Source organism: Cyprinus carpio, chromosome B8 (genome assembly GCF_018340385.1).
Source record: "Cyprinus carpio isolate SPL01 chromosome B8, ASM1834038v1, whole genome shotgun sequence".
Classification (NCBI taxonomy): domain Eukaryota; kingdom Metazoa; phylum Chordata; class Actinopteri; order Cypriniformes; family Cyprinidae; genus Cyprinus; species Cyprinus carpio.
Genome location: NC_056604.1, coordinates 12,286,009 through 12,310,422, shown reverse-complemented (window position 1 = coordinate 12,310,422; position 24,414 = coordinate 12,286,009). Strand labels below are relative to the sequence as shown.

At 36.8% G+C, this 24,414-nt stretch overlaps 1 protein-coding gene across 4 annotated transcripts; it reads left to right on the top strand.

Annotated features, from left to right (window-relative positions):
* Positions 1-361: 361 nt before the first annotated feature.
* On the top strand, positions 362-24,414 carry ahcyl1 (adenosylhomocysteinase-like 1). Of its 4 annotated transcripts, none has more exons than XM_042729734.1 (17): positions 362-842; positions 12,033-12,147; positions 13,184-13,327; positions 14,669-14,769; positions 15,179-15,281; positions 15,382-15,476; positions 17,412-17,518; positions 17,855-17,971; positions 18,108-18,171; positions 18,328-18,416; positions 19,057-19,127; positions 19,511-19,605; positions 19,961-20,059; positions 22,138-22,206; positions 22,375-22,453; positions 22,537-22,657; positions 23,349-24,414. In XM_042729734.1, the coding sequence occupies exons 1-17, from the start codon at positions 672-674 to the stop codon at positions 23,353-23,355; spliced, it is 1,647 nt and encodes a 548-aa protein (XP_042585668.1). In that variant the 5' UTR covers positions 362-671; the 3' UTR covers positions 23,356-24,414. The 4 variants fall into 4 exon arrangements, with proteins under 4 accessions (XP_042585668.1, XP_042585667.1, XP_042585669.1 ...); XM_042729733.1 differs by having other exon boundaries at positions 365-842; positions 12,030-12,147; XM_042729735.1 differs by lacking the exon at positions 362-842 and adding an exon at positions 4,818-4,964 and having other exon boundaries at positions 12,030-12,147.

The window sequence follows — 24,414 nt, the reverse complement described above, 5'->3', positions numbered from 1 at the left end:
ATGGGGGTTGAGTAAATTATATCAGGTTTTTTTTTTTTTTTTTTTTTTTTTTTTTTTGGTCAATTTAAATCCCATAATATGCAGGTCATTCTATTCGTATTTGTTTTCGGTTGTCATTCTGAGTAAGTTTTAAGATGAATACGTTTCTCAAAACATATTCAACTCAGATAGGTAATGTTATATACAAATTGTTATGTATTTTCCCTAGGTTAACCTCTCAAAAGTCAACATAATATCGTAAATATTAGTTGTTTTCGTCAAGAACTGTTTAAAATAAGGTCATAAAAGCGACAGATTACGGTATATGCACTGTTAAGACAGTTCTCGTGCAACTTCGTCTGCGTGCAGGTGCTTGCCTTTAAGCCCCGCCCACCGCTGATGCTGCTGCTGGCCGTCAACCGGACAGTCAAATATAATAATCTGTGGTCCACTGAGGCTTGAGTGATATTATATTCTTATAAACTAGCATCCGTTTTCTATCCGCATTCGACAGTTTGTTCCTCTCCTGCAGACGTTTTTGCGCAATCACCCCTTCCGCTTTTGAGATAGTCGGAGCTTTTGAAGCGCTCCAGCAACATAAGGACGAATCGAAAGGTTACAGTAACCGAGCTGAAGGACTATCGCGTAAAACCACCGGCAACGGCTCGGAAAGCGCGTAGATATAGATTGCCATGACAGACTGTGTCGAGGAGGCGAAGCTGGAGGTGAAACAAGCCAGCAAAGAGTTTAAAGAGAGCGAAAACGTTGCCGAGAAATACTCCGCGATGACAGGCACGAACATGAACGTCGGCGAGCTGTCCGCCGCATTCACTGCGGTCCCGACCCACAAATCCATGAAAAAGGTAAGAGGGACGTGTCTTTTCTCCAGCTAGCTGTTTACGGGCCAAACACACATTATGTGTGTCCTGAAAACATCGCACTTGAGTTTGGGACATGCTGTTCAGTTTACTGTGATCATTAGGAAAGATTATCTCCGGCGAGAGTTGAACTAGAGGTGTTCTGGAGCCTGTTAGAGTCACGTGACGCATGTTTCACGCGTTTTTTTTAGGTCTTTTTCTCGCCGCATCCAGTCATTTTCCCTGAGCTGCTCCGACTGTCACATCTGTGTCACCGACCTTTGTACACTTGCAGTTTACAAATTGTCAAACGCTGGAATCTAACATATAACCTAAAGGAAATGTGGAGAAATGCCTTTTTTAGCCTATAAATGTCTTTAGATTTCCTAGAAAGAAAAAAATTGACCCAGAATTGCATGTAGGACAACTGACAGTGACAGAGCACTTCACTGCAAAGATCAGAGTGAAGATGTAGCATACATAGATAGATAGATAGATTATTTACTCTGGAAAGATGATCCAGTCCAGATTGTGAAAATGTATTCTGTGTGGCCCTCTGTGTGTGTGAGTGGGTGGTAAAAGAGGCACACTACTCTACCCACTCGCTCATCAAGTTGTCAGCTGGTTATACAACAGAGCCAAGGGCTGTTCTGCTGCTTCTCTTCAGCTGCATTACACTCAGCGCCAAATCAAATTCAGTGCTGACGTTCACATTTACTCTTTAATACTTAAGAAATTGGATTTTGGATAGTGTGTAATTAAGTATTCATATAAATCTTTCAATAGCAACATTTTGCACTTGTGTGTGTTTTTAAAAAAAGACTGCATGTGCAGTACTGAAAAAAAAAAAAATTAGTGTAGGATTTACTTTAAAACAATTTTCCCTAGTGTGTTTCACAGATGATTACAAAGAACTGACAAGTAACACATTCTGTTAAACATCACATTTTTAAGACTGAAATGGTATTTTCATGTAAAATCTTCTCCAATAATTTCTAAAATAATTAGCTACTTTGCAGCATATCTCTGTTTTTCATGTTTATCTGGTATAAAAACCCTAACATAATGTTCACCTCACAAATTGCCTCATAAGAGCTGGAGTCTTTTAAAGACATGCTCAATGGTTGAATATAGCATGCATTTATCTATTTCCCCCACTGATCTTGTGTATTCCCTCTTTTGAATGTGCTGGCAGTGTGCTGGCAGTTTTTGTGTAATCGTATCCTTGTCTCCTCACAGTTTAAGGGTGTGAGAAAGTTTCTCCCTCTACCTCCGCTAGCTTTGTCCCTCTGTGAGCAGAAGGCTCTGATAACATTGTGAAAGTAAGTTGCATTGAGCTGAGAAATATGACACATACTGAGTCACTCAGGAACATTTTCTCCTGTTTCTCGGACCGAGACTTGGCATGGGGCCAAGGTCCGTTCCTACCTGCTGAGAGCCCTGCGCTGACCTTGAGCTCTCCTTATTGTGATTGTTCTGTGTTTTCTCATCAAACATTCAGCCTGTCATTTAGTTTTAGTAGGAGATTAGTTTCTTCATCTTTTTGAATAGATCTATTCCTCTTATGTGTACTTTGACTCACAAGTTACAATGTTTCTTTATGGTACATCCATCATAACGAAATCCTTTTGCTTGTTTTATGTAATGGACATAATTATGGAGATTAGATCCAATTTCTGGAAATTTGCAGGGAAGCTATTGGTTGCACGTCCAGTTCTACTGAATGGATGCATTGAGAGTTTGAACCGATGTTCCTGCTTCAGTGCTTGAGCTGCCATTAGGGTCTCTTTACACCGAGCAGTCATCTGAGAGAGCTTAGATTGCGTTTCATTTATTCACCTTAAGATCATCGGCACTTCAGAGCCCGGTTATTTAAATCTTTCAGGTGGTTTGAGCAGGGCGATTATTTTTGACTTGGTTGAGCAGATTGCTGTTATGTCTTTAAATAGTGTTTCAGAAGTTTCACATTCTCAGCCAAATCATGTTAGGCCAATTGTTAATAATCAGCCTTGTTAATGTTAAAACCCTGTCACAGTCTGGTCATCATTAGACTCTGAAACTGTGAGTTGTGTATAATATCAGGACTTTTTACAATATTGTGTTTAAAATATAACAATATCAACTTCTTATTTGCTGAACTGTTGTATAAAATCACATTTAAACTAGTGACAGAAACAGCACTTGTGTGATATTGCTCTCCCTGCTCATGTGATAGGCTGTCGCTTATCATTTAGAATCTATGTAGTGTGCCTTTTGGTGTCCTGTTCATAAATAACTAATTTGCCATGATAATTTAACATAAAAATGACTATGAATATGTAGTGTGCCTTTTGGTGTTGTTTTTTTAAATTAATAATTTGTATGAAAGGGTGTGTTATAGCATTAGCATAGATTGATAAATTTTGTTGTTGTGAGTTTGCTTACTTACTCCTCCACCCTGTTGGCATAAAATATGCCAGAAGTGATTAGAATACAGTATTTTTAAAATATGTAAGTTTAAATATACCAAACTCTCTTCAACAACCAGAATAACTATTTAGCTAGTAACAGTTTTTTGTAAGCTAATATGCTAATTGAAGTTTAAATTTGAACATACAGTAGCATTCATTTGTAGTTAATATTGCTAAAAATTAAAAGGGGGGGGGGGGTATATCAATGTGATTGAGGATATAATTATTATATATATTTTTTTAGAAGTTGAATAAATGTTTCATTTAACATATTTTGTCATGATTTGCATGTTCTGCATTATGTGTCCACCCCGTCATGTGCTGGTCCACCCTGTCATCTTGATATTTTACAATAATATTTTAAACAATAATTCAATCATATCTATATAATCCAGTGTGTTCAATAGCTAGGTGTGGGGGCAGTAACATGCAAACAAAATAATTGCATCCAAATATCATTATATTAAGCAGCACAATCCTTTTCGACATCAATAATAATAAGAATAATATCTGTTAATAATATCTGATTGATAAGAAATGTTTCTTGAGCAGCATATTAGAAAGATCTCTAACGGACCATGTTACACTGAAGAGTGGAGTAATGATGTCTGATGAAAAATTCAGCTTTTTCAAACAAAAGAGACTTTCAAAACATGAAAAAATCTTACCAACCCCCATGATTGAATGATAGTGTGAGATATGTATATTATTGTGGACTGTAGGCAAGTGGTGGGTTGTTATAACGTCTTTTCAATGTTTTAATTTGAAAGCTATTATTGATATATACAATTAACTGTGATTCATTTGATTGTTTAATCGGTATATCATGCAAGCAACTTTTTAATCAGTTGACAGCCCTACAATCTCACTCTTAAATGAAAACCCAATCCTGTGTGGAGTGCAGTAGAGTTCTTTGTTTTTGTTGACAGTCATGTGGAGTGGAGTGTACACTGCGTGACCTCGGCCTGGGATTAGAGACTGTGGCTGAAAGCCAGACTGGTTACATTAGGACTATAGCAGGTATTGGCAGAGTCATGGTACACAGCTCAACAGCGTCTGCTGGCCTAGTACTGCCTGTCTGTTTCCACCAGGATGGATCATTGTGAGCTGTAAAGTGAAACAGTCAATGAACTGGATGGATTTCTTTTTCTTCTATTCTTAGTCAGATCTCGGAATAGAGTTGACTGATGTGACCTATAGTGGATGCTTTAGGGGTTTACAGAAACATGGTTTAATTCCCTCCAGATCCCTGTTTTATTAGCCGCCCTGAATGAACTCTGCAGGAGAGTCTGTTTCTGAAGGCACTGGGAGAACCAGTTGGATTAAAAGACTCCGGGGCAACAAATACACCCTTCCTTTAGTTTTCCTGAAACATTTAGTCACCACAAACAGACGGGCTGATGGCCCTTGTGGTGGTTGCAAGGAACGGTAGATTACAGAAAGTGAGGGAGAGCAGAAGTAGGCTGGCCGTGTTTGTGAGTGGTTGATTTATTGGTTCCCTTGTCACCTCCCATACCCTCATGTCCGCTGTAAGAACTCCACACAGAAACTCCCCCCTACACCCGCCCATTTGTAAAACTACATTGATGAAACACCAGTTGTAACAATACACAGGCACACAGGCCAGATGCAGCCAGCACAGACAGGGACCATGAACCATGGCTATGACTTTCCCAGGGTAAGTGCCACATTACTCTCTCTTCCGTCTTCTACAGGAGCACACAGCAAAAAGAGCTCTGATTCTTGTTGGTGACTGGTGACTGACTGCATATATGTTTATTTACATTTATATTGAGAGACAGAAAGAACTATACTTCTGAAAAAAAATTTGAACTATACTTCTGAATTTAAATATATCAATATAATAATAGAATGTTAAAATTGTTAAAATAAGAGAAAAGTATAGAATTTCCCCTATGTATACTATATATCAGTATAAGTTAAATTATACATTTTTTTTTAGAAAATATGATATATAAATATTTTAAAGTTTATAATATTATTCAATAGTTATAAATGTTATGATGTAATGTTCTATTATATTATAGATTACATTACATTAATAAAAAACTAAAATAATAATCAAAATTAGAAAAAAAAACCCAGATAATTAGATTTTTTGCTCATGTATAGGTAGATTTACATGTATGTTTTTTCTCATGTATATATACATTTTTATTTATATTTTGAATTGACCTTAAAAAGGTCCTTCTCTGTGATCAAGTCAATTGATTTAGTAGAAATCTCAGATCAAAATCATTTAATTTAGAGTTTATTGATATGTAGCACTCACCTCTGCCACTATAAATGTGTCAGTGCACTAAAAGAGTCTTGAAATGTTTCTCAGTTCTCAGTTCTTCCTCTGAGTAGGAAGTTTTGAGACATCATGTGCTGGTTTTCCAGGGACTTATAGACTAAAATAGACTTGAGAATTTATTACTCAAATATGAAGGTGAAGTCATAAGTCTGACTCTATCAAGCAGGGATATTTACATCTGCTACAGTCATACATTTTGAGTTAAAGTCAGTTATGTCTTTTGACACTTACATTGGACTTTCCTGCTAGCACTGGCTGGGCCAGTAAAAGTCGTGATTTAACATAATCCACAGCCTTCTGGATTATTACAGCACATTGCCAGTGTTAAAAAAAAGAATATGGCATGATTTAATAATTTAAGTGACAGTGTAATCAGTGAAATGAGCTGGAAGTGATGTTAATGCTTATAAGGCTTCATTCCGGCCCATAGCTTGTCTCTGTCTCTTAACTGAAGAATTATACTCTACTATTCTCTGATCATAACTGTCCAGTAATCTAAGCACTTTAAGTTCAAAGCTTTGCCTCAGGGTCACAATACCGCCTCACAATGGCATTTTATTATCACTCCAATTTCCTTGAAACATCAGCTGTGTGTTTTGTCAACTTCACCAGCATGTCCCGCAGTTTTGTGTCCAAACATACATAACTCAGGACTTGGATGCTGTCTGGCAAATCACAAGTTAGATAACAGATAAACTGATGGTGTTAAAGCAATGCTACGGGGGAGCTGAACATTTTCTGGGGTTGGAAAGTAGATTGTTGAGTGTTTTGAGTAAAGCAGAGTGTGTAGTGGGTCACTGCTTATCAAACTGAAATCTGAGGTCATGTAAAGTTAAGTATATAGAGCAGTTTTGAAAAATCTCCCCAAATGAAAAGATCTCAATAGAACATTTTATATAATATTTCTGTTCAGCCAGGATGCTTATAATTGATCAAACGTAACAGTAAAGACATTGATAATTTGATAAATTCATAAATGTTTCTTGAGCAGAAAATCAGCATATTAGAATTATTACTGAAGGATCATGTGACACTGATGACTGGAGTAATAATTGGTGAAAATTTAGCTTTGCCTTCACAGGAATAATTGACATTTTAAAATATATTGAAATACAAAATAGATACTATATATATATATATATATATACACACACACAGTGGTGTGAAAAAGTGTTGGCCCCCTTCCCCCCTTTTTTTGCATGTTTGTCACACTTTAATGTTTCAGATCATCAAACAAATTTAAATATTAGTCAAAGATAGCACAAGTAAACACAACCTGCAGTTTTTAAATGAAGGTTTTTATTAGGGATGCACCGATCATGATTTTTCACTGCCGATTCCGATACCGATTTTTTACAAGCAAACTGGCCGATTCCGATACCGATTTCCGATTTATTTTTTCTTTTCCTTAAGCAACAAACAATAAAGAAGGAAAGTATGCATAAATAAGATGTTTATTTGGTATTTAATAGGCCAAACTGGCTTTTGGCTATTGAAAACAATAACCGTAACCATCTGAAATTAACGTCAGTAACTGCACAGTAAGTAGCCTACGTTCAATACAAACATAGATGGTACAGACATCAGCATTTAGCTTTTGTTTTTGAATTGGGTTGAAACTACATAGAACTGATCTTAAATGAAAAGATGAACTGTAAACATGTGAAATTAAAGGCAACAACTGCATATTCTACAATCCAAACAACACAATCAACACACATTCAATAAGATGTTTCTTAATCAGCATACAGTATTTGTTTTAGTTTTTAAATTTGGTTTCAAATAAAAAAAAAAGGTCTTTACCAGTGAGACAAAATAAAAGTATGCTATATAAATAAATTATTCCAAAATGTTAAAATCAAATAATTTTGGTGCAAATGAAACAAAGATGCAGTGTTTCATTCAACCAATTAAAAAAAAAAAAAAAAAGTTTGGTAATGATTCACATCTATATTTTTTTACTTGAGCCAATTAAAAATAAATAACTATTGTCTCAAGTTAAAAAATATAGATGTGAATCATTACCCTAAAATTTTAGATTTTTAATGATTTTTAAATCAAATTAAGTCGATGTTATTTTAAGGTAAAATAAAAATAATCATCCTATAAAGAACTGATATTTACTTCTGGCTTTACAAGCGTGTATGCAAGTTCTACTTTACAAAAAAGCATTTCAGTTTTGTCACAGTTTAGTCGGTTTCGTTTCTCATCCAACATGCGAGAAGTTGAGCTGAACATCCCTTCACTGTCTATGCTTGTGCAGGTACAGTACGCTCGCGCAACTTCAGTGAGCGCAGGAAAGGGGCTCTTATTTTGTGCTTCTTTTGCACTTCCTGCTATCTGTGCCTCAGACATGTAGCTCTGCATTTCCAGTGCTGAATGGCTGCCCGTGTTCTGCGCACAGATTTCGAAATACTTCCACACAAACGACATGATAGCGAATGATTACAATGTAGTCTGTGCACGCTGGCACATCTCTGGAAAAATCGGCTGAAAAAAGACCAAAAACCGGCCGATTGCCGATCGCGTATTTTAAGCAAAAACCGGCTGGTTCTGATTTATGGCTGGTCAACCGGTGCATCCCTAGTTTTTATTAAGGGAAAACAAAATCCAAAACTACATGGCCCTGTGTGAAAAAGTGTTTGCCCCCCTGTTAAAACTGTGGTTTATCACACCTGAGTTCAATTTCTGTAGCCACACCCAGATCTAATTACTGCCACACCTGTTCACAATCAAGAAATCTCTTAAATAGGACCTGCCTGACAAAGTGAAGTAGACCAAAATATCCTCAAAAGCTAGACATCATGCCGAGATCCAAAGAAATTCAGAAACAAATGAGAAAGAAAGTAATTGAGATCTATCAGTCTGGAAAAGGTTATAAAGCCATTTCTAAAGCTTTGGGACTCCAGCGAACCACAGTGAGAGCCATTATTCACAAATGGCAAAATATGGAACAGTGGAGAACCTTCACAGGAGTAACCGGCCGACCAAAATTACCCCAAGAGCACAGCGACGACTCATCCAAGAGGTCACAAAAGACCCCACAACAACATCCAAAGAACTGCAGGCCTCACTTGCCTCAGTTAAGATCAGTGTTCATGACTCCATCATAAGAAAGAGACTGGGAAAAATGGTCTGCATGGCAGAGTTCCAAGACAAAAACTGCTGCTGAGCAAAAAGAACATAAAGGCTTGTCTCAGTTTTGCCAGAAAACATCTTGATGATCCCCAAATATTCTGTGGACTGATGAGACAAAAGCTTAACTTTTTGGAAGGTGTGTGTCCCATTACGTCTGGCATAGAAATAACACCCCATTTCAGAAAAAGAACATCATACCAACAGTAAAATATGGTGGTGGTAGTGTGATGGTCTGGGGCTGTTTTGCTGCTTCAGGACCTGGAAGACTTGCTGTGATAAATGGAACCATGAATTCTGCTGTTTACCAAAAAATCCTGAAGGAGAATGTCTGGCCATCTGTTTGTGACCTCAGGGTGAAGCGCACTTGGGTTCTGCAGCAGGACAATGATCCAAAACACACCAGCAATCAACCTCTGAATGGCGGAAGAAAAACTAAATGAAGACTTTGGAGTGGCCTAGTCAAAGTCCTGACCTGAATCCTATTGAGATGCTGTGGCATGACCTTAAAAAGGCAGTTCATGCTCGAAAACCCTCCAATGTGGCTGAATTACAACAGTTCTGCATAAATGAGTGGACCAAAATTCCTCCACAGCGCTGTAACAGACTCATTGCAAGTTATCGCCAAACACTTGATTGCAGTTGTTGCTTCTAAGGGTGGCCCAACCATTTATTAGGTTTAGTGGGCAAACACTTTTTCACACAGGGCCATGTAGTTTTGGATTTTGTTTTCCCTTAATAATTAAAACCTTCATTTAAAAACTGCATGTTGTGTTCACTTGTGTTATCTTTTACTAATATTATTAAATTTGTTTTACGATATGAAACATTAAAGTGTGACAAACATGCAAAAAAAAAAAAAGTAATCAGGAAGGGGGCCAACACCACTGTATGTGTGTATATATGTATGTATATATATATATATATATATATATATATATATATATATATATATATATATATATATATATATATATATATATATATATATATATATTATGACCCCAAGCTTAGTAGTGTATTTAAAAATATATAAGATATATTTTATAATTTAAAACTAAAAAATATTTTAAATACATCCCCTTAGCTGTGAAAGAGCAGCTAAAAACTTTCTTCTGTGTCTTTTCACATTGTCTGTATTTCACAGTAGGAATTGTGATGGCAGCTGTGTCTTGTAAGGGTAAGGAATCCACTGTTTTGCTTGGAGAAAAAGTATCAGATTCATCAGTGCTATTGAACTGTCCATAATCCTTTCTTAAAGATTGGTAGATTGACTGTCATCAGATGCTTTAAAGGAAACCTTCTGTTTTCAAATACCACACAGACAGAGGTTCTGCCATCTCTATCTGTCTGTGGTGTGCTTAGACAGTAAATATAATTAGATGCTTGGATTATTTGATTGCTTATAACCACACACAAACACACACACACACACACACACACACACACACACACACACACACACACACACACACACACACACACACACACACACAAGCACAAGCACAAGCATAATCAAATAAATATCACTTGTTAAGGTCACAGGTTAGAGGTTACTTCAGCCTGAGGCATCAGGCACTTTTGTAAAGTATTTTCTTAGGTCATATCTTGCCAGCTCAAAAGATTTTTAAAGCACCTGAGCTCAGCTAATAATTGTGTTAAATAAGATGATTCTACAGCGACAGCAAGCATTTTGTTTGTTTGTGCCAGATGCAGATGTGTACTACTTGTGGTTACATATCAAACCAAGTGATTTTGTTTGCTAAAGCACAGTCATATTGCAGTTCACAGTAAATCTGGGTCTGCAGATGCTTTGTAGCCAAGCCACTGGTGATTTGTGTCTGTAGATGAGACATCTGTGTATGAAAGAAACATAAATCAGCTCTATAAAAGGAGTGCAGTCAGAACCAGAGCTCTGCTTCTGTGATTTACCTGCACATTATTGTGTAAAGCTAATAGTGTATCACAAAACCAATCCCAGAAGCACCAACCTTCCCCATCCTCCCTTCCTTTTCAGACATATGATCACTCCTACATGAAGTGTTATGTGACACAGTGATGAATCTGTCTTCATTGGGTATTTTTATACTGAAGCATTCGTACTTACTTGTTTCTGTCAGCCTCTGTGCACTGTGAGGTTTAAACTTTCAGCTTTTATAACTTTGCTTAATCACTTTAATGACCCCATGAATTTAATGAATTTAACTTTGAGATCGACTTACATGCTAATGTACTCCCAACTTCATTTATAAATGTCAATTCTTTTCTTTTTCTTTCATGCCAGTTTCTGTCTGGAAACATCGCAGTCAATAAATATTTGCTTGGTTAAATCAAACACTCTCTTTAATTTGTTCTAGATCATTAGACATGACGTTTTGGAGCCTTTGAAGTCAGTTTCCTTATAAGGTGGAGTTCTACATAAAACAAGAACTAAGAACAAAGAACTAAATGCTTTTGGCGAAATACGACAACACAGCAAAGAAAATTGCATTTGTTTCAGTGCTAACTCGAGTTTACTGCAGAAAATAACAGTCACAATCCCCCATGTCACTTGTACTTCCATAGTGCCTTTCGCCTTGTGATCTTCGTGCTCTCAAGCTATAATTTAACAGTCAGGTTCATCTGTATTCTCCACAAAACAAGATCACACACATACAGCACACACACGGAAAACAGCAGTACACAGTCTTCATCAGCCAGCAAGCATATATCCTATGAATATTTAAAGTTTTGCATTATTAAAATGACTGAAATGGAACTGAAATGCCCTGATGAGATCCGTTCTCCACATCTGTTATGTAATTGTAAAATATTTCAATACAGCAGTGAGCGGATGCTATTTATAGTGTCCTTTTGGGCTATGTTAAGACTCTACATGTTTGAAGCTGTGCTGTTCCTTAGAGTATTTTAGTGGATTTAATGTTCAGTAGTGATTTTTCAAAGCTGTGTCTTCATAGTTTGTTTGATTAAATTTGAATTACTTGAAATCAAGCCTTAAAGTTCTGAAATGTAAAATATAAGGAGATATTGGTGCTGTTTGCATTTTTAAGGTATAAATGTAGTTTGAGTTACATTTATTTGGCTCACCCAAAAATGAAAATTCTGTCATCATTTCATTTCAAACCCATAAGACATTGGTTCATCTTTGAAAAACACAAATTAACGTATATTGAATGAAAGCTGAGGGGCTTCAATTCTATTCCTTTGACTACATGCAAATGTGCTGCTCACATGTTCATGTCTCTGTCTCTCCCCCATCCTCTCTTTTTCCATACCTCCATCTTACTGTAGCAGATTCAGTTTGCCAACCAAGAGGAAAAACAGGAGTTCAGCAAGTTCCCTACAAAGACCGGCCGTCGCTCCCTGTCCCGCTCCATCTCTCAGTCCTCCACGGACAGCTACAGCTCAGGTCAGACCCTCATCCACCCTCACTGCAAGCCAAGCACAGAGAGTTCTGTAGTCCAGAAGTGAAGCATTAAATGCATGCAAATTAGCAATCTTCATGTGAACAGATCTAGCAGTACATTACTTGCTCACCAATGGATCCTCTGCAGTGAATGGGTGCCGTCAGAATGAGAATCTAAACAGCTGATAAAAATATCACAATAATCCACATGACTCCTGTCCAACAGTTAATATCTTGTGAGGTGCAAAGCTATGTGTTTGTAAGAAATGAGTCCATCATTAAGAATTTAACTTTAAATTGTAAATATGAGTGAAAATGTTGACTCTGAATCAGGAGAGAAATATGCAATCAGGCGAAAACAAGCATTATTATTGATTATAGACTCTATTTTGCCCAGAATTAAACTAGTAAAAGCTCTTTTAAAAACAAACATGCAACTTTTCACTTCACAAGACAAGTGATGGTCTGAAGTTGTGTGGAGTCATTTTAGATTATTGTAATGTTTTTATCAGCTGTTTGACCTCTTGACTCTCAGTTCTGATGGCACCCATTTACTGCAGAGATCCATGGATGAGCAAGTGATTTAATGCACGATTTCCAAGTCTGTTCCCATGAAGAAATAAACCCATCTACATCTTGGATTGCCTGAAGGTGAGTACATTTTCATTTTCGGATGAACTATTCCTGTAAGTTCATTGCAAAACTAAAGAAAATCATTGTGGCCCAAAACTGCTTATTTCTTGTTCATGCTAGTTTTGTGTGTTGTGTAATATAATCCTAGGTTAGCTTAAAGTGAGAACTACTGTACAGACTTTTGGTAGTTTTGGCATTGGATCAGACAAATTCACATTCCTAAATCACTCGCAATAACAACAAAAGTGAGGGATACACATTCCTACATGTTTGTGACTGCAGACTAAACAGCAGACTGCTAAAACAGAATTGCAAAATAATTTCATAAGATCAGAAGTTTTTTTTTTATTGCAAACATGAATAAATGGTGTTAACTCCACTAAAATGTGTGTCCGTGCTCTTGTAGCGGCCTCGTATACTGACAGTTCTGATGATGAGACGTCTCCTCGTGAGAAAAGCCAGGTCAACTCAAAGGGCAGCAGTGACTTCTGTGTCAAGAACATCAAGCAGGCCGAGTTTGGACGGCGGGAGATCGAGATTGCTGAGCAAGGTTAGGAGACTCACCTTTTATGCTTAGTGCTTTGTAACGTGTTATCTTCACACCTGTGTTTAGTGGGAACTTTCTTGTTGCTGTTTGATAGGTCAAGATGGTTTGCGTACATAACAATTATAGCATTGATTCTCAACTGGTTTGTCATGTTTTGTCAAGTTTTGATAATTAATGTTATTGGTTTAATAAAGAATTGTTGACTCAGGACATCTGTTGAACACAATTGTAGGTGTGTGTACAATAAGTGCTGTCGACTGAACAAGGTTTGGTAACAGCTGCTGCTGTCAGAAACAGTCATTGTTCTCCATTTAATTGAATGGTTTCATCTTTTTAACAGGGTTAAGATCTCAATGCCAGCTACACAATACATATATACTTAAAGGAATAGTGCACTCAAAAAGGAAAAGCATATCATCATTTAGTTATTTCAAGTCTATATAACTTTCTTCTGCAGAACACAAAACCAGAAATTTTAAAGAGCTTTTGAATGTCTGTAAAGAATGTGAAATAAGTCTCCTGAAGCAATAGTTTTGTTTTAAAAAAGACAGAATTCAGAGTTCAACTCACTGACTCGGTGATCCAGAAATAATCAGTGAATAAGAACAAAGCTACTTGTAATATTGTGCATGATTCATATAGACCATTTTAGTGATGCTTTTGTGTCCTTTTTGGAAGCTTGAAAACTTCAGTCCACATTAAATACAAAGTTCTGTCTTGAAACTTCAAATGGTGCAGGCAATTGGTTCAATTCAGTCTGATATAATCACATCATTATTTACATAGCGCAGCTGATTGATTTCTTTTCACATCAGCAGCCAATGAGCTTGCTGCTGAACATTCAAATACTTGGCTAGTGCTTGCTGTAGCAGTTGCAGCATGCCTCAGAAACCCTCCACCTTCCCCAGCTCCACCTGTATAGATCTGCCATGGGGTAATTTCATATATGTTGTGTGTGAAGCAGCAGTATTTCCTACATGCTCACAGATGCATGTCTTTGGATGTATTGGCATTTGCAAGTCTCGGTACTTGCTCTGCCACAGCAGTGTAGCAGATCTAATCCTCCAAGACCAAACACATCCACACTGCCATATTACCATGCTAAACTCGCTGAGAGTTGTCATCGGAATCGCTGAGTCTTCAGAGTCGTACAGATCGTACAGCTAACGGAAGTTTAATTTGTAGCTGAACTATCCCTTCAAATGTTTCCCCATTTTTCATGCAACAAGATTTTTGTCTGTTTTCCAGGGCTTAGTTTGATCTCTGTTTCAGACTCTAAACTCTGCCTTCCATAATAAAAGAAGTTGTCTCATCTCCAAACTGTTGTCTCTATTACATCCACAGATATGTCTGCGCTTATTTCCCTGCGGAAGCGAGCTCAGGGAGAGAAACCTCTTGCTGGGGCTAAAGTGGTTGGATGCACTCACATCACTGCACAGACTGCAGTAGGTTCTCCTCAGGGCTTCACTAATTCAAACACACACTTCTTCTACAACTAGCCTTTAACTCTAACACAAAATATTTACACATTTCTATGGTTTGTTTGGATGAACAATAAAGTTAGCTTACTTAAATACTGAAACTACTGTCGGTGCCTATAGCCTTGTGGTTAGTGTGCTGACATACAGCGCGACTGTGCTAACCACAACCTGAGTTTGATTCCCATCTCGAGGTCCTTTGCCGATACTTTTAGTACAACAGATTTTTTATTTTCATATAAATAAAATCAAAGTGCTCACAATGTGTATTTGCTTACGTGTGTTCATATCTTAGTATGAATAAATTTAAATACACACTTTGTTACTCTTAGTTCGCCTTCCCAACTTTTTGATATGCTGTGCTGGTTTCTTTCAGGTTCTGATCGAGACACTTGTGGCACTGGGTGCTCAGTGTCGCTGGACTGCCTGTAACATTTACTCCACTCAGAATGAAGTGGCCGCAGCTTTGGCAGAGAGTGGTAAACAGCCCTCTAAAAAACTTACTGTTGTCTGAACTACCAGTTCCAACCTGGCCTGATATTCTGGACACACTTTTCATTTATTTTGTGCCCTTTAAAGGTGTTTCGGTTTTTGCCTGGAAAGGTGAATCTGAAGATGACTTCTGGTGGTGCATTGATCGCTGTGTCAACATGGAAGGCTGGCAGGCAAACATGGTATATATAATGTTCTGCACTTTATATCTAGTGCAGTGCTTCCCAAACCTGTCCTGGAGGCCCCCCTGCCCTGCACCTTTTATATGTCTCCCTTATCTAACACACCTGATTCCACTCATCAGCTCGTAAGTAGAGACTGCAAGAACTAAATTGGGTGTGTCTGATTAGGGAGACATACAAAACATGCAGGGCAGGGGGTCCTCCAGGACAGGTTTGGGAAGCACTGATCTAGTGATATTAAAAGAGCTGAATCAGTAGGCAGTGTCTGTTTCAATCTTGTTGGCAAAGATTAATTTCACTAACTGTACCCAACATTTACCCATTGTACAAACTGCATATTAGGTCTGTTTACACTTTATATGAATAGCATAATTACAAACCCGTTTCCAAAAAAGTTGGGACACTGTACAAATTGTGAATAAAAACAGAATGCAATGATGTGGAAGTTTCAAATTTCAATATTCTATTCAGAATACAACATAGATGACAAATCAAATGTTTAAACTGAGAAAATGTATCATTTTAAGGGAAAAATAAGTTGATTTTAAATTTCATGGCATCAACACATCTCAAAAAAGTTGGGACAAGGCCGTGTTTAACACCGTGCGGCATCCCCTCTTCTTTTTATAACAGTCTGAAAACATCTGGGGACTGAGGAGACAAGTTGCTCAAGTTTAGGAATAGGAATGTTGTACCATTCTTGTCTAATACAGGCTTCTAGTTGCTCAACTGTCTTAAGTCTTCTTTGTTGCATCTTCCTCTTTATGATGCGCCAAATGTTTTCTATGAGTGAAAGATCTGGACTGCAGGCTGGCCATTTCAGTACCCGGATCCTTCTTCTATGCAGCCATGATGTTGTAATTGATGCAGTATGTGGTCTGGCATTGTCATGTTGGAAAAATGCAAGGTATTCCCTGAAAGAGACGACGTCTGGATGGGAGCATATGTTGTTCTAGAACTTGGATATACCTTTCAGCATTGATGGTGCCTTTCCAGATGTGTAAGCTGCCCATGCCACACGCACTCATGCAACCCCATACCATCATAGATGCAGGCTTCGGAACTGAGCGCTGATAACAGCTTGGGTTGTCCTTGTCCTCTTTAGTCCGGGTGACATGGCGTCCCAGTTTTCCAAAAACAACTTCAAATTTTGATTCGTCTGGCCACAGAACATTTTTCCACTTTGCCACAGTCCATTTTAAATTAGCCTTGGCCCAGAGAAAACGCTTGCGCTTCTGGATCATGTTTAGATATGGCTTCTTTTTTGACCGATAGAGTTTTAGCCGGCAACGGTGAATGGCACTGTGGATTGTGTTCTCCGACAATGTTTTCTGGAAGTATTCCTGAGCCCATGTTGTGATTTCCATTACAGTAGCATTCCTGTATGTGATGCAGTGCCGTCTAAGGGCCCAAAGATAACCGAAGATGGTTTTCCATCCTTGACCCTTACGCACAGAGATTGTTCCAGATTCTCTGAATCTTTGGATGATGTTATGCACTGTAGATGATGATAACTTCAAATTTTTGGAATGTGTAGCTCTCATGAAATCCAAAATGAGCCAATATTTGGCATGACATTTCAAAATGTCTCACTTTCAACATTTGATATGTTATCTGTATTTTATTGTGAATTAAATATATGTTTATGAGATTTGTAAATTATTCCATTCCTCTTTTTACTCTCAATTTGTACAGTGTCCCAACTTTTTTGGAATTGGGTTTGTATATTGCTGGTTTGTATTTAGTGTAAGCAAGATGCTAACTGTTGCTGTTTACACTTTGTGAAAACATATCTACCACTATTTACAATATTTAGCACACTGCTTCTGTTGAACTTAATTTGCCGCTGCCAAATCAGTATTTATTAATCTTCAAAACAATTATCAGGATCTTTGCATGTTTGCAGACAAGTAATCATCATACATTTTCTCACAGATCCTAGATGATGGGGGCGATCTGACCCACTGGGTGTATAAGAAGTATCCAAGTGTCTTTAAGAAAGTACGTGGGATCGTGGAGGAGAGCGTTACAGGAGTACACAGGTAAGGCAGAACTTGAATTGAATTAAATTTAGTTTTGTTTTGTTTATTAATGTGTATCTTGAATGCAGTGTTTGCAAATTGCTTTGGAAAAAACATCTGCCAAGTGCATACATTTTATTTTTATTTTATTTATATATTTTGTTATCCACACCCATAACCTAACACAATGACACAAATATTTGTTGTTTATGTTATGTATATTCTATTATTAATCTGTATATGACTCAAATAATGAGATTAATCACAACTGTATATTTGAATGAATTGACAACCCTATTGATCGACATATTTATTTACGTTTGAACCAAATGTGTCTGTTTTTATTCATTCTGTTAGGCTGTACCAACTCTCCAAAGCTGGCAAGCTTTGCGTCCCCGCTATGAATGTCAATGATTCTGTCACCAAGCAGAAGTTTGATAATCTGTACTGCTGCAGGGAGTCCATCTTGGATGGGTAAAATACCTGCAATGCCGAGATATGCTTTTTTAAATATAGAAATATGTATATCTTCCTCTGACCTCTTACCAAGAGTGAATAAAGCTTATCTAAGGAGGAGTATAATCACGGTTGACTTCCTCTTTCTTCTTAGTCTGAAGAGAACGACAGATGTGATGTTTGGTGGGAAGCAGGTGGTGGTTTGTGGTTATGGAGAGGTCAGTCAACATCTGCGCTTTTGCAAAATGCCCCAAAGATAATCTGCATAATGCAAAAAATAATCTCTAAATTGCCAGACTTTATTTACTACAAGCACATATATTTTAGGAACATTTCTGTGTTTTATTTCCATTCTTGTATTGATTCTGGTGTAGGTGGGAAAAGGTTGTTGTTCAGCTCTGAAAGCACTTGGAGCCATTGTGTGTGTGACAGAGATTGACCCTATTTGTGCTCTTCAAGCTTGGTAAGATAAACACACCCACAAAAATGAGCTACATTTCAATCAAACACCAAGTGCTGTATATTCGTCATTTTGAATAGGCTTTAATTTTTATATTTTTGGTTTAGGTTTTAGCAATTTTATTGTGATTTTTTTAATTTTTATTTGCTTTATAAAATTTATTTTTATGTCAGTTAAGTGCAAGGGGGTGGGCTGTTCTCATTTGAGACCATCTGATTGGATAAAATTTTTGTAGTGGAAGATGAGTTTTCAATATTGTGGCCTATTATCCTTGAAGAGAGACTGTACCTTTTAAATGTATATATTTAATATTTTATATTAAGTCCATTTTGTAATCTTTTTTAAAATAGATTTCATATAGACTAAAAAAAAAACTTAAATGAAACAATGAAATACAATGAAAATGTATTAAATATGATTTATTGCCATTATATTTATAAAAAATAAATATCAAGTTGTAAAATTTCCTTAGTACTAATAGCAGTTGTGTAGCAAACAATTTGTGTAAATTAGTCTCTCAGAGACTTCCACAAATAATATAAGCTCCCCATATTAGCCAAACACATGGCTCTGGGAAGTATTTACACATGAAGTCTGTGAACGAGCTAAAGTGCTTATTCATTTGTTTTTATCTCCCTCATAGTATGGACGGCTTCAGAGTGTTGAAGCTAAATGAGGTGGTTCGCCAAATGGACATGATTATTACCTGCACGGGTACGTCTGGTTACAGTTGGCTTGCTTCCACATTCAAATCCATTTCCTCTGTTCCATGCGGCTCTTATCAGCACAACACATCCTCCCAGATGCCCTTGCATTGAGTTGCTGTGAAACGGTTCGCCCTTTGACAGCTGTAGTAGTCTGTAGTCTGGGAAAAATAAGAATTGCTCAGCAAGAGATAAAGTACTTGTTTAAAAACACATTAAAGAGATATTGAGGTTTAGATCAGTTATGCATGGTCTCTGCTAGTCAAAGACACAGCTTTGTAATAAATGTAAGTTTATTTTAAGTTTTATTTAAGTGTCGTTTTTATTAGTATGCACAAATAATGTGTATTGAGGTTTCCTTCAAGATTCCTAAAGAAATGTCTGTTTCTACAGGGAACAAAAATGTTGTGACCAGGGAGCACTTGGATCGAATGAAGAATGGCTGTATTGTGTGTAACATGGGCCATTCCAACACTGAGATTGATGTGGTGAGTGGGTCTCAATCTTTAACGGGTGAAAACATTTTTGTGTTGTTTATGAGGAGGCTCCATTTGCTCCTGCTGTAGTGTACTTTATTGGTGAATGTAGTCCAGGGAAAGATTTTTTTACGTCAACAGCTGTAGATGTTCCATGAGCAGCAGGGACACTTAATCAACCTGAAAGCCTCTTAGCGGCATGTTTCCAACAACAAAGTGAAGTGTGCTGATGGTGTTCATAGTGAATGCATTTGTGTGTGTGTGTGTGTGTTTTAGCTTTGCAGGTTTATCAGTCTGTCCTGGACAGAAGTGAAAGCGAGTGTTAGTTTGTGTGCGCTCATGTGTGTCTGTTGTTTCTCTGTTCCAGGCGAGTCTGAGGACTCCAGAGCTCACCTGGGAAAGGGTGCGCTCACAGGTCGACCACGTCATCTGGCCTGACGGGAAACGAGTGATTTTACTGGCAGAGGTCTTTCCTTCTTCTCTTTTTTTTCATGAATGAGTGCCAGTTATATGACGGGTGGACTCTACTTTTTATGCAACAGTAAACATATCTGTCTTATTTGTATGGCAGTTGGAGTTTGACTGCTTAATGTTATTTAGACACATTAAGAATCAAAACTATGTGTGCATAATATATGTATCATTTTTAGTTTTGATCATGTATTTTAAAAAATACACAGTCAAATAATATATAGTTATATTTTATATAATATCATTTACAAGTTTGGTGTCAGTAAGATTTTTTTTTTTAAGAAATCTGTAGTTATATTCAGCAGTGATGCATTACATTGATCAAAAGTGACTCTAAAGAAGTTTAATATATATATATTTTTTTTTACAAAAATATTAACCAACACTACTGTTTTGAACAGTGTTAATAAAAAGTGTTTTTTGAGCGCCGAATCAGCATTAAATGATCATGTGACAAATCTGTATTTATATTCAGCAGTGATGCATTACATTGATCAATAGTGGGTATTTTAATTTGTATTTATATTCAGAAAAAGTTTAAATTGGTATTATGATGAGATTTAAGGTTTTACTTTTATGTTTTTTGTGTTACAAGCTGTTCGTGCATATATAAGATCACTAAAGTCTCAAACCAAAAGAGATATTCTTTATAAAAGTTAAGACTCATCCACGCCCTCCTAAAACTCCTCGTTTAAACACGCCCCCACATGTCTAAGTCACTGTGTGGAAAGATTTGCATAACACCACCCAAATGTTCACGCAAAGAAAGGTGGTGTAACATTGATTCTCGCTGTAGTATTGTTGCTGCCACCGCTACGTCCTTGAAGAGGCTGTGTGTTTCGTTGTGAAAGCGAAATCACTTTGTTTGGCCTTCCATAAGAGAACACAACTAGAAATCAGTGGTTAAGTTGAAAATTTACAACACTGTTCCAGAACAGTTCAACACAAATATTCAGATGTGTGCAAGCATTTTATGGAGGACTGTTTCCTGAACTTAACACTATTTGTCAGAACACTGGCTGTGCACAAAGGCTGTTTCTATAAAGTAGGGCAGTTCCAACTTTGCAAGGACAGTCTGGCGCTTCTGACTCACAGCCTGTAAGTACGTTTTCATATTCAAAGAATTTGCAAATGATGATCCAAATGCGAGTTTTGAGTAGTGTAGAGCAGTGCTAGTTGTTTGTTGTTTCTTTGATCACAAATGCAGACATGGTTTTATGTTTACGCAGTGCGATATGCAACGCAACACGTAAAAAGACAGTATAAGTCATTATAATCCGTAATTATGTCCTTACTGAATGCTACAAATGCCTCGTTTGTACTGGGTTTTACTGGTTTTGTGTCGTCACGCCGGGACACGGCATCACAGTATGGTAAGGTGAGTAACATTTCTGTCATACGCTTGAGGCATTCGACCAATCACAATGCACTGGATAGCTGGCCAATCAGAGCACACCTCGCTTTTTAGAACGATGAGCTTTGTAAAAATCAAGGTGTTTCAGAAAGGCGAAATGGATAGAGGAGAAACAATAATGTACCTTATGTGGAATATAATGTTTAACGTTAAACTGCATAAACACATTTCATTAGCATAACATAGCTATGTCATATGACCCCTTTAATAATATTTCACAATATTACTGTTTTTACAGTAATTTTGATCAAATAAATGCAGTTTTGCTGAACACTAGAGACGTCCTTTTTCTAAAAAAAAAAAAAAAATCCCTAATAAAAATGTTCCTAAACTTTTGAACAGGGTCCTTTTTTAAAACAGCTTATGCACTTGATTCTATGTATAGTCATATGTTTTGGTTTGCATTAAAGTTCCAAAAAAAAGTGAAAATAAAAAATAAATACTTTTTTTATTTTTAATGCAAAAAAAAGTGTTGTTGTGTTATTGTTTAATATATAAGTGATTTTATTATATTGTTGAAATGTGTTTTTTTTTTTTGTAAAAAATTTTTATATATTGTGATTAATGAAAAGCTTTAGTTTTCCTTAACAGATGTTTGTCCTTTGTGTGCTCTCCTGGTAGATCACAGTAAATATTAGTCATTTGTGTGCTGTTTTTAGGGCCGGCTCTTGAACCTCAGCTGCTCAACAGTCCCCTCATTTGTGCTATCAATCACAGCCACAACCCAGGTAATTTAACATGTCACGATTTAAGTTTTAGCTGTCTGTACCCTCTCTACTGATGACATTTTATCCAGTTATGTAAGTAGTTCTGAGTGCTGCTGCACAGCTGTATGATTTTTATGCCTGATTTAACATTTCTAATCGCAGGCTGTTGTGCTCTTTATTTAATGTTAGGCTTTGGCCCTGATAGAGCTGTATAATGCACCAGAAAGTCGCTACAAACAGGATGTCTACCTGCTTCCCAAGAAGATGGGTAAGGACCAATCACTACGGCAACTCGAATAAAGCAGTTATGTGCATTAACTGTGATAAATCTTGTGCATGTGTGTGTTTCAGATGAATATGTGGCCAGCTTGCACCTACCCAATTTCGATGCTCATCTTACAGAGCTGTCAGATGAACAGGCCAAATATATGGGCCTGAATAAGAACGGACCCTTTAAACCAAATTACTACAGGTATGAGAGAGGCTTTAAAACACCCCATATTGATTATGACTGATAGTTTATGTACAATGTACACATTTTTAACTGTTATGTATTGTGACAAAGAAGGTCTAACTTCTTATCAAATACCCAAGAATAAAATGTTTGGTCACTTACTACCCTCTGCTGGTTGTCAATGAAAGACTCAAAAAACTAGTGAAATAGCTAAATGTTTTCAACATACTAGTCTAGTACAATTTACAAAAATAAAATACAATAAAGATTAATATTTCAGCTTTTCAACATAACATTGACTACTGTTGAAAAGTCTGGGAACAGTAAGATTTTAAGAAAGAAGTCTATTAGGCTCACCAAGCCTCTATTTATTCGATCAAAAATAAAGTTGGTGTGGTGTTCAATAAATATTTATTATTATCAATGTTGAAAACAGCTCTGTGGCAACTGTGATTCATTTTCAGGAATCTATGATTAATAGAAAGTTCAAAATTGAAACCTTTGGTAACATTATTACGTCTTTACTGTCATTTTGATCAATTTAATGGATCCTAACCGAATAAAAAAATCTTAATGACACCAATTTTTTGAATGGTAGTGTAACTCATAACAATCAATGAAAAACAAACAATTTCATATTATGAACATTCTTCATACCAGACTGAACAGTTATGACAAAAATAACCTTTTTCTGTTGTTCTACTTACAGATATTAGTGTGATTGGAAGGATTCAGCCTTCATCAAAGATGGAGAGACCTGCATTAACCAGTGAAGCATAAGATTTATTTTCTATTAATATACATTTCTTAAAACGAAACTTGATTTTACTGAATGTTATTCTTATTAAAAGGTGTTACTAATGTCCAGTGACAAAATATACGTTCATGTCACTTTTAGGCTTATGTGCATTGTTAGAATTTGTGTATTATAGCATTTGTTGTAAATCATCTTTTAACCTAAAATATGAAAAGGACCACTGTCTATGGTTTTAAAAATGTGCCAAATATTGGTTATAGTTACTGATCAAATAAGATAATTGATAATTGATTACTATGCTTTGTTTTTACATGGTTATTCTGTTCACCCAAGGTTATGCTACACTCAATCATTCATGACCAAAAAATGGTCTTTGTGGCTTTTTAATATAAAAATGTTAGCCTCAGCATAATATTCCTGATTTATCGCTCTTGCATAAGAAAATATAAAAGCTTTTTTTTGAATGAATGTACCGTGTGTATTACTGCTAAAAGCTAGAGTGTTCTGGCAATATGATACACACTACTGAGTGCAGAAACTTCCGTGACCCGGCAGCACATGCTGCTAAATATACTGTACCCCGCTTGGGGGATTTTATGAATTGTGTCACCAATAGGGATTCTTCTCCCTTTCACGTTCTCACACACTTCCATCATCTCTGTGGCCTTTTACAAATTCTTCTATTAAAATAACTCAGACCATTATATGTTATTTAGGCCGGTCTTAGATGAAAATCAATGTAACCACAGTTGAAATTAGATTTTGGGATATTCTGTGAGACTTTTGCAGAATATTATTGACCCCCAACATACCCACACATAGCCAGCTGGACTCACAAAAAACACACACATCTTGATCACCATCTCTAAGGGACTGCAAATGTCTTAAGCAAATATCACTGTGAATGCTGTCATTTGAATATTTGCCTCATCTGCACTTTGTGATTTACCTTTGCATACATTATTTGTCAGATGTGTGATGTCATCGAATCCCTGCATTAAAGATCTTGCTGTCACAA

What these genes read in the sequence shown, in the direction of transcription:
- ahcyl1 (XM_042729733.1), top strand. Translation starts at nt 672, where the DNA reads ATGACAGACTGTGTCGAGGAGGCGAAGCTGGAGGTGAAACAAGCCAGC. An exon ending in AGGGAGTCCATCTTGGATGG is followed by an intron (nt 17,972 to 18,107) that starts GTAAAATACCTG and finishes CTTTCTTCTTAG; the next exon opens with TCTGAAGAGAACGACAGATG. An exon ending in CCTGCTTCCCAAGAAGATGG is followed by an intron (nt 22,454 to 22,536) that starts GTAAGGACCAAT and finishes TGTGTGTTTCAG; the next exon opens with ATGAATATGTGGCCAGCTTG.